The 11281-nt window shown below is 46.4% G+C and overlaps 1 protein-coding gene across 1 annotated transcript in view; it reads left to right on the top strand.

Annotated features, from left to right (window-relative positions):
• Positions 1-11281, top strand: part of FAT3 (FAT atypical cadherin 3) — a gene marked incomplete at its 5' end in the record, with an annotated part of 357302 nt that overhangs the window by 312842 nt on the left and 33179 nt on the right. The window contains one exon of the mRNA XM_015416224.1: positions 785-942. Coding sequence (XP_015271710.1) covers positions 785-942 — 158 coding nt within the window. The remainder of the gene's footprint in view (positions 1-784; positions 943-11281) is intronic.

Genomic DNA, 11281 nt, shown 5'->3' on the forward strand with positions numbered 1-11281 from the left:
AACTGGAACCTACTTCAGGGGTTTAAGAAGAAGAGATTGGATTTATACCCCACTCTTCACTACTCAAAGGTGTCTCAGAGCTGCTTACAAACTCCTTTCCCTTCCCCTCCCCACAACAGACACCCTGTGAGGTAGGTGGGGCTGAGAGAGCTCTTGACAGAAACTGCTCTTTTTCAGGAACAGCTCTTATCAGAGCTACGGCTTGCCCAAGGTCATCCAGCCAGGTGCAAGTGGAGGAGTGGGGAATCAAACCCGGTTCTCCCAGATTAGAGTCCGTGCTCCTCACCACTGCACCAAACTGGTGAAGAGTCCCCTAATTACACTGCCTGCCTGGGACACAAAAAAACAGAGTAGGAGCAGGGTATCCCATAGTATTTAATTCCTGGGTTGCATATGGCTGGATAAATCACCAGTTATGCAGGCCTTGCCCCAGTTATCCCAAAGTGATAATTTTGCCAAGATGATGATATCCCGTTATCTGCCACAACTCATCTGATTTGATACACAGCAATAATTCCTATCAAGAAACAAATTTCTCCCCTTATTAGTGAATTAATCTTCTTTAACATAAGGTGCATACCGTAGAATACAACAGAGACAGGTTTTTAATCAGTCGAAGATGGGCTTCATTTGTAACATTGTTCCTTATCGGCCTTGTTAACCAAGCATGTTACTTAATTAACTTTTTTCCCCCCTCGGCGGCGGCGGGGGATAATCCCCCTGCGTCTTATTCCAGAATGCAGAAGTTAAAAGGTTGTGTCTTTTCTCCGAATGGTTATTTCAGGACACACTTCCCTTAGCTTCGCCGGGAACAGTTACATCAAATACCGGGTTTCTGAAAATAGCAAGAAGGAGGAATTCAAGTTGGCCCTGCGTCTGCGGACTCTGCAGAGCAACGGGATTATCATGTACACTCGAGCAAATCCCTGTATAATTCTGAAGGTAATTAAAATAAGTTTATCTTTCCCCGCAGTTATTTTTCTTGATTATATGCTTCCCTCTCATCAGTTCTCGTTTTAGCTGGGGATGCAGAAAGTCAAGCGTGCTTCGTTTGGAGGATAATGAGGAAAGAAACCGCCATTTCAGCAACAATGGGGGAAGGATCTCATTGTTCCTGATAGCAGTATTTCTATTAAAATAACCTCCTGTGGCTATTATGTGCAATAGGGAGACTGGCAATGTTCCCTCTAAGCTATGGAGTCCTGTGAGCAAAAATTGTACCTTGTGAGCTACTGGCATTAAGGTTGTGAGCAGGTGATTTGGCTACTGCATAAATTAGTTTGCTCTGGAGCCATCCTTCATGAGCTAAGGCAAAAAGTGTGTGAGCCGGAGGCTGAAAAACTGTGAGCTAGCTCACACTGACTCAGCTTAGAGGGAACACTAGAGACTGGGCGACTTGCATGTTGTCAAGATCTGTTGGGTTACATGTAAAAAAAAAAATCAATTGCCTTGGAAGCACAGAACGTTTACACAGTAGCCTCGATCCTCCATGTTTCCCCGTTAAGGGGGAAATGCTGTTCAAACAAATTACAAAGATGACCTGATTCCAGTGGTAACACAAGAAAGAAATTTTACTTACAAAAATATAAGCACATCTGACGTGACATATGCATGTAGGTGCATTTAACTTACTGTGAACAGATTAATTTCAAAAAAGGTTAACTTGCAACAGCTCCAAGCCCAGGTGAGTGAGAGAAGAAGAGAGGCCCTATAGAAGATGAAAACAGAAAGGCGAGCAAGGGCCAGAGAGGATCAAGGTCTAACCGATGAGAGGGCGGGGCCAACTGCCAAATGTACCCCAGAGAGAGAATTCTCTTAACCCTTTCCCTCCCACATCCTCTTGCATGCAGAGTTACAAACTCTGCTTAGATGGCCTTTGTTTAAAAAGGTTTGCGCTAGACTCTTGTCACCCTAAAGTGGGGAGTGCGGCCCCATTAATTCTGCTGGACTTCTCAGTGGCTTCTGATACCATTGCTCGTGGTTTCCTTCTGGACCACCTTTTGAGGCTGAGACTAGGAGGCACTGTTCCGTGGTGGTGTCAATTCTACCTTGAAGGTGGGTTTCAGGTTGTAGTCCTGGGGAACTGCAGTTCTGCGCCTTGGCCTCTGGCCTAGGGGGTCCCACGAGGTTCTATTTTGTTCCCCGGGCTTTTCAGCCGCTCAGCAAAGCTTCCGGAAATTTGGGCTGAGCTGCTACCAATATCAGGATGTCACTTCGTTCTAACGCTTCCAGCAAATACCAGAAAGGCTGTTGAACCCATGAACAAGTCCCTGGAGACAGTTTTAGGATGGATGTTGTCTAACAAACGGAAATTTAAACCTCTCAAAACAAGAGCTGCGCAGGGGGGGCAGGTCTGACCCAGGAATTGGGATATCTCTTGTTGTCCTTCCCCTAAAAGACCAGGCTTGGGGATGCAGCTGGAGTTGGGGTCCACCTGTTGGCTAAATGGGTGGCCGCAGTGGCCAGGGGTGCCTTTCTCTGGCTGGTGAGCCAGATGCTACCCTTGCTGGGCTGGAAAGATCTTGCCACTGTGGTGCATGCCCTGGTAACATCTAGATCGGGGTGGCCAAACTTGCTTAACGTAAGAGCCACACAGACTAAACATTGGATGTTTGACAGCCACATGACGTGAACAAATATCACAGACATTTTTTTACTGAATACTATGCAACTTTGGTTTTTATTAAAATTAAACAAGACTGCCAAAAATAAAAACAAAAGGGATAAAAATAGATATTGATGATGATGTTTATTTGTCCAATGATATTTGTAGGCTTGGAGGGGGGCTTTGAGAATGCATTTAAAGCTAAAGTTGCTTTCTTTCTCTGCTCCCCTCTGCCTCAAGCCTACCCAGGGAGGGAAACACTGGCTGGGGAAGGGAAGACTGATGGGGGAGGCCGGGAGCCGCACAATATGTGTGAAAGAGCCGCGTGTGGCGCCTGAGCCACAGTTTGGCCACCCCGATCTAGATTTATTTAATGTATTCATTTATTTTTCAAATGTATGTTCCGCCCTCCCCGCGAATGAGCTCAGGGTGGATCACAACAAATAATTAGGCCATTTGGCATCACAAAAAGACAATAATAAAAAGTTCATTAAAACGTTAAAACAAGAAATTTAAAAACGGATCGGACCAAAGATTGCACAGTCTCCGATACTGGTGCCGCTGGATTCTAAATGTGTTTAATCCGGGCCATGTAAAAATGGTGTCTTCAGTGGGGGAGGCTATTTATTCTGTACATCCGCCAGTTTGGTGTAGTGGTTAAGTGTGCGGACTCTAATCTGGGAGAACCGGGTTTGATTCCCCACTCCTCCACTTGCACCTGTATGTCGGTTGGGCCACCCTGCTGCTCGTGGAAAGCCCCCCCCCGTCCCCCACCAGTTGCCAGAAGGGACAAACAAAACAAAAAGTCTTCTCCTGCTAGCAGAAGGCAACGACACAAGTAAATGGACAAATCTCCCTGGGGAGGGAGTTCCAAAGTTTTAGTGCTACAAGCAACAAGGCCCTTTCTTGGGTGGCTACTTGTGTAGCCTCAGATGGGTTGGACACCAAAAGCAGGGCCTCTGAAGATGACCGGAGTGGACAGGTAGGTTTATCAGGGAGAAGACAGAATGTTGACTGGAGTGATTTACAGGAACACTATAATTCCAGTCTTGAACTACACTGGCTCCCAGCTTTCTTCTGGGCTCAATTCAAAGTGGTGGTATTGACCTTTAAAGCCCTCTATGGCTTGGGGACAGCATACTTTAAAGGTCAATACCACCACTTTGAATTGAGCCCAGAAGAAAGCTGGGAGCCAGTGTAGTTCAAGACTGGAATTATAGTGTTCCTGTAAATCACTCCAGTCAACATTCTGTCTTCTCCCTGATAAACCTACCTGTCCACTCCGGTCATCTTCAGAGGCCCTGCTTTTGGTGTCCAACCCATCTGAGGCTACACAAGTAGCCACCCAAGAAAGGGCCTTGTTGCTTGTAGCACCAAAACTTTGGAACTCCCTCCCCAGGGAGATTTGTCCATTTACTTGTGTCGTTGCCTTCTGCTAGCAGGAGAAGACTTTTTGTTTTGTTTGTCCCTTCTGGCAACTGGTGGGGGACGGGGGGGGGCTTTCCACGAGCAGCAGGGTGGCCCAACCGACATACAGAGATGTGTCTACGTCACTGCCCATGTGATTCGGAGGTGATGTCATCATGTCTGGGGCGATGCTCTGGTATTTGGGGGGGAAATCTATGGTAAACTTGGCTTCTACCATAGAGTTTTTGCCCAGATACCAGAGTGTCACCCCAACATCCCAGATAAGATGACATCACTTCCAGGTCAAGTGGGCAATGACATAGACGTGCCGCTATACATCAGATAGTTCTCCCTCTTTTTCAGGGTAAGTTTCCCCCACCAGCCAGCTGATTGGGGGTAGGGAGGTGGGACTGGCAGCAGGGGACCCCCACCTCCACAGGAGGTGTGACAACCCTAGTGATGTGTTCATATGTCTTTACTGAATTGTTTTATATATAAATATAAGGCAGCACAGAAACCCGAGCCATAGACAGCGTATTGGTGTCGATATACTTGGGAGACTCCCTGAGTATACAGAAAGAACTATTCTTTCATAGCTTTTTTTAAAAAGGATATTCTCTGCCCTCGCTATGACTGATCATGCTCAGAGGCCTGTAGAGTAGGCCAGGAATGTTGAGGACAGTTTGATCATCAGTTAAAGGGGGGGAAAGAAAGAAGTGGAAATTTGCCTGTTCGAGTTTGTAAGAGTTTATTTAATCCGGGGGTGGAGGTTATGGGTCAGGAGGAAATTTCCCAATTGGTTACTTCCGTGACTTGTGATTCCTCATAGGGCCCTCACTTACCATCATTATCCTGTAAGTCATTGACTTTTTGAAATCCAGGCCGGTAATCACATTCTTTAGCAACAAAGGAAGCAACTTTTTCAGGCCATAAAACAAATATGACAGATCTCCCCAGCTATTCCAGAACCGCAAATACTAAATCTTAAATCGCAGGGTATGTTTTGATAGCTCCCCTCAAGAATTGTGGAAGTATTATGTTAAATATAAGAAGGGTAAGTTAATTACATGGTGCAAAGCTAGTGATGTCAGTTCTCAGACCCACATTTAAATTTGGCATACCAAGAACCAGCCTTGAAATTGGCCAGAAGGAGCAAGACATAAACATCTATTACCCTTTTTTTGAATTCAGGCTTGGCCATGGCTGCCCTGAAATTAGAAAAATAATCCAACACACGAAAAAAATGTACAGTTGGTTCATCTACCTAACTGTGCTGCTGTAATTTTCAAACCAAATTGGCTCTGCTCTAATAAACTGATTTTTGGAAGTCTGTTATCAGCCAAAAATAATAACTTAATCCAATAATTAAATAAGTAGAGTGAGACTTTCTGTTGAAAAGGTAATAGGCTAGTCTTGGCAGCCCTCAAAAAATATTTTAAGCATGGACCTCAGGCTTGGTACGCAAAATATCGTTCGTTTTAGCATATCAAGGAGAAGGCCACCTGTTAACTTCCCTTGTGAAGAGAAATTTTCTCGGGGTGCCTTTAAAATGAACAGTCTCTCCCCCCCCCCATATATACTGCCTGTACTGAGCTGGGACTTGAACCTGGATGTCTCAGATCCTAGGCCAACAGGTCTACCCACTATAAAACCTCTCACATGTTCTTGTAAGTATCGCTGGTCTCCAAACAATACTTCTGTTGCTGGGCTTTATCATTTCAGACTGATATGGGGGTACCAAATGCTTGAAAGCTCCCTCCCTCGCTTGAAATATTCCTTCAGGTTCAAAACTGAGCATATCAGAGGCAACCTTTCTTCCTTAGCATTCAGGCTTTCAGTCTGAGAGCCAGTTTGGTGTAGTGGTTAAGTGCGCAGACTCTAATCTGGGAGAATCGGATTTGATTCTCCACTCCTCCACATGCAACCGCTGGATGACCTTGGGCAAGCTATAGTTCTGTCAGAGCTGTTCTTGAATAAGCTCTCTCAGCCCCTACCTCACAGGGTGTCTGTTGTGGGGAGGGGAAGGGAAAGGAAAGGAGATTGTAAACCGCTCTGAGACTCCGAGTGAAGGGCAGGATATAAATCCACTTTCTTCTTTTCTCCCACCTTCAGCTTGAAATTATATGACCCAGCAGTGGATAAACCACTTCAGTTCACCTCTTTTAGCTCTTAGGACCAAACTAGACATTGTGGAGATTGGGTGAGAACAGAGTAGCTTCCTTGGTTCTCTGAATAAAACATGTGGTTTTATTCAGTAAAATACAGTACCCGTTTGTGTGGGCCAGCTATATGATTCCTCAGTCAGGCTAACTTACCTCACAGTCTTGTTACAAGGGCAAGATGGAGGACAGGAGAAAACAGAATTGCACTTACCTGTAACTGTCGTTCATCGATGACTTCTGTGGAGACACACGTTGGGACTGCTCTTGCGCAGGCTGAGAACTCCGGATCTTCGTCATTCAGTCCAAGGTGACTGGAGGCTCTGATTTCAAATGGGGAGTAGGAAATATGTATTTGATGGATTAAAAATATCTCTAGAACTGTATCGATACCCTAGGCAGCACTTGGCATTGGTGCACATGTGGTTTTATTCAGTAAAATACAGTACCCGTTTGTGTGGGCCGGCTATAGGATTCCTCAGTCAAGACTTGCCCGAAACTTCCATCACTTCGAGCAGCAAGGGGCTTTGGATGTGATCCCAGGTGTGACAGGAATTGGAGAAAGTAATATTTTAATTAAATCTACCGTTATTTTTTTCCCCCTCAAATGAATCCGAAATGTAATCCCACTAACTAAATATTCCCCTAGATGGATGGGTAGGCACCATTCTGTATTCATGGGCTGTGACTGCAGATGGACTTTGCAAACCCAGGGAGGCCCCCAAAGGACCATTTGATCGTTTTATTGCCAATGTTGATATGCAGAAATGGAAGGAAGCCAAGCACCTTAGCTAGGCTAATATTCTGAAATGATATATGATGCCCATTCATCTCATTTTGCTTATTTGGTGAAGCAATCAAAGCATGCCAATTTGTATAACCCCCTCAGAGTTTTCTACCCCACCTCCTGCCTGGGCAGTTCAGTGTACATTGCATACTTATCTCTGGTGCCAGCCCTCACCCCTGGGGGCCCCCCAAAACTCTTGCGCCAGAACAATGTAATGGCAGCAGTTAGATGCTGTTGGAAGCATTTCCCACACACACCCTGCTTCCCCACCCATAGAATTGTGGTTCGTTTCCCCCCTCTTTTCTCTGATCTTTCCCAAGCATGCTTTGCTGCAACATTTTGGGGAAGATCACAGCAAAGCTCGGATGGCTGCTCTTGTGTGGGAAAGTTCGGATTTTCCCAGTCCTGCCCACACGGCGGCCATTCGCCCTGCCCTTGTCCCCACAGCTGCCATTTCCTCCCCTCACCACCAGGGGGCCTTTTAAAAATTGGCGTTTGAATACTCAAGGTTGGCAGCCATGTTGGTCTGTTAATAAACATCTTTACTATTTTGCATGCTAATCTAACAAGCCACCCCTAGGTATACAACTATGTTTGGTAATTCCATTTTATTGTCAGACAAAGCGTGCATGCGCATGAAAGCTCACACCTTGAATAACACACTAGGTAGCCCCTTTCATTATGGATGTATTTATTATTTATTTATTTATTTATTATTTGTATTTTTATCCTGCCCTCCCCGTAGGCTCAGGGCGGCTTACAGGGCATATTGCCGAATCATACCATAAAACAGTACAAACATTAAAATATTAAAACCAGTTATACTCATAGAAAAATATATTCAGTGCTCCTCTCATAAAAAGCAAGATGGCCGTCTCTTAAAAGACATATATCTCTGGGAACTGAGGGAAGCTGATACACAGATTGTTATAATATAATAATATAACCACATACTGATTTTGAAAAAAACTGAACAGGCCCCCAGGAAGGCTGCTGAGGGGGAACTGAAGCAGGGAAACCATGTGGAAGCCACTGTTGCCTCTGTATTGTATTAGCGACAGCAGCAGCCACAATGGGGAAACCATATAAGCCTTTCCCTGTGTGGAAATCAGTAGCACTTCCAGGCGGGCTGCCAGGTCCATTTCTTCTGCCAGTGGGGAGGGGTGGGAGGGAGCTTTCTGGGAGTGGGGGGTGGGTGGAGCAACGTTGCCATGTGATGTCATCACACAGAGGGGATGCCATTGTGCCAGTGGCGTTGATGCGCAACGTGCCTGTTTGGGGGTGGGGCTTCCCCGCCAACCAGCCAGCTGCTGGTGGGCTGAAGCCCTGAAAATCGGGGGAACCCTGCCCAGACTGGGGGGGTCTGACAACCCTAGCTGCCAGGCCTCCTGCTACGGTGGGAAGTCTTCCACTGGCAGCCCTCTGTCGTTCAGAGCAACAGCAGGAGCCAGTTTTTTAAACCAGCGATGATGTCACTACATCACTTCCAGGGAAAATCTGGAAACAACATCGGGTAGCTCTAGGAATGACTGGAAACCCTACTGTTACTATAGAGTTCCTGGCGATCACTAGAGCGACCCTACATCACTTCGAGCTAGCCTTCTCCTAATTATCAAAGATTCCCCAAAGGAAAAAATCCACTGGGTAGGTGTTTCATTCATTGTGGTGTCCTGTACTAAGAATGGCAAAAGGAAGGCGTGTTTGCCCCATAGCTGTGCCGTGGTCAGGGTCGGACCTAGCAGCTCCTCGGAGGCTCATTTCTGGGCCATGTGCTATATCCACAGGCATCCTCAAGCAGGCATATGTTTTTGAGCAATTATTCTTGCTTTGTTTTATTCCTTTTCTTTCTCCTCTTTATTATTTTGTAACATTAGCCGGCCCTAGTATTCTAGGATACCAGCCAAAGAGAAGTTCTCAGTAAATCGTTCCCATTTATAGATACCACACCTAACGTTGTTATGACTTGTAACAATCCATTCCATTTTTTAAAGGTTTTTTTTTTTTAAGAACAATTAACTAATTTGTTTTTGTAATTAGCCTCGGTATAAAGTCTGGTGCTGCGCCAATGAAGTGAATGTTTTCAGAATATTTTCAGGGGGTAGCCATGTTGGTCTGTGGTGGAACAGCTGGATTCGAGTCCACATCTAAGAGACCGACAAGAGTTTCGGGATATTCACTTTCAACAGTCAGAGCTTCTTTCATCTTTCAAAATATTGTAATGTTGTTTAACTAATATTTAACCAGTGGGTTATTCAAATCTTTCTGAACCCTCAAGTGTCCAACCCACCTGGTGTTTCACTGTTGTGCCCCAGCAAGGACAGCAAAGGAGGAAACAAGGTCTGCAGTGAGGAATTAAGTGGTGGGTTACACAAGGGAGCTGCGGTGGCTCAAGTGGTTAAGACGCTGAACTGCAGGCTGTGGAAGGTCAATAGTTCAGCAGTTCGAGACCTGAGTGTGCCGCATGACGGAGTGAGCTCCCATCTCTAGTTCCAGCTCCTGCCAAGCTAGCAGTTCGAAAGCAAGAAATTGCAAGTAGATAAATAGGTACCACTTCGGTGGGAAGGTAACAGATGAGCACCACAACCCTAGAGTCGGAGTCGACTGGCTTTCGAGCAAGGGAACCTTTACCTTTACCTTACACAAGGGATAGCAGAAAGGGAGTGTGGAACACAGGAGGAAATATGACTGTGGGAGGGACTGTGGCTCAGTGGTAGAGCATCTGCTTGGCATGCAGAAGGTCCCAGGTTCAATGTCAGATGGCCATCTGACAGCATTGCTGATTCTGTGAACTTAGGCAGTCCATGAGAAGAGAGGGCAGGAAGGGTTGCCTCAGTGGACTTAGTTCTAGTGGGCCTTTCTTACACGCCCAGGGAAATGCCGATCGCCACTTTGGGGTCAGGAAGGCATTGTTCTCCAGGCCAGTTTGCCCAGGGATCCTGGAGGGTCCCCCCCTCTTCTGGGCATAGAGCAGGGGACACTGGGGGTGTGGGGGGGAGATATTTGTGAGTTTCCTTTCTTTGTGCAGGAGGTTGGACTAGATGACCCTGGACGTCCCTTTCAACTCTATGATTCTAATGCCTAGAGTCTCCAGCTGAAAGGATCAGGTAGTACACAAGGTGGAAGACCTCTGTCTGAGATCCTGGAGAGCTGCTGCCAGTCTGAGTGCCCCATTTTTTTTTTTCAAATGTATACCCTGCCCTCCCCTCAAAGCAGGCTCAGGGCGGCTTCCAATAACATAAATACATGATAAAAACATACATATTACAAATTAAAACATAACAGTTAAAAATAATACATGACAAAGTGCTGGCGGCGGTTCAAATTCAATCAGAAGGAATGCTCTCAGATGGATTTCCAGCTTCCAGCATAAAAGTACTTAGATGTTATTATGCTCGTCAGCTCTTATGGCAGCTGCTCAATGATGATTTTGCAGGCCATGCACTGCGGCGGCAGCCGCTAATTATATGCCTGGCGGAAGAGCTCCGTCTTACAGGCCCTGCGGAACTGCAAAAGGTCCAGCAGGGCCCTGATCTCCTCCGGGAGCTCGTTCCACGAGGTAGGGGCCACCACCGAAAAGGCTCCGGCCATGGTGACCTTGATGGACCAATGGTCCGATTCAGTATAAAGCAGTTTCATGCATTCATGACCCACGACACATACTCCAAGAACAATATGCATCAACCACTTACCTGCCTCTGCCTCTCTTCTGCACCTTGCTCTGGATCCAGAATAAATTGGCAATTTCCACCAATCTCATCATCCCTCTGCAGACACCCCCCCCCCAACACACACATCATTCTTCAGGGTCCCCTCTCCCCTCAGGAGCAGCATTTCATGGAGATCAGTGGGCTGGAGTGGGAGGGGAGAGGCAGGAAAGTTTCGTTCTGCTGACTGAAAATCCAGTATAGATCCCAGTCCCTTAGCTGGACAAATTCCCCACTTGGCACCACAAACACTACTTGGAGCTACCAACAGTCAGCTAGAGCAAATGCCGCTCCAGCAGCCTGACCTCCTTTAAAGCAGGGGCTGTCGGCTGTGCTTCTACGCCATGCCCTCCTTGTCCACTCTGTGCCCCCGTGGATGGGGAAGGAGACCTCGGCTCCACACTCCCCCCCCCCCTTAGGGATGATTTCTCTTACGCTTGCAGAGGAAAAGAAATTACAAACTCATGTTTCCCCTGTGCCCTTAATAGACTGGCTATTTAATTAATCATTTCCAGGAGCACGATTACACTGTCGCACTGAAGCAGAACAGAAAATATTAATTAAAAAGTCCCACACTTGCAAGTGAAACAAGTTCGTGCTTCTCCCCCCCCCCCCCCCC

This window comes from Gekko japonicus, unplaced genomic scaffold (genome assembly GCF_001447785.1).
Source record: "Gekko japonicus isolate JY-2015 unplaced genomic scaffold, Gekko_japonicus_V1.1 scaffold568, whole genome shotgun sequence".
Lineage (NCBI taxonomy): Eukaryota > Metazoa > Chordata > Lepidosauria > Squamata > Gekkonidae > Gekko > Gekko japonicus.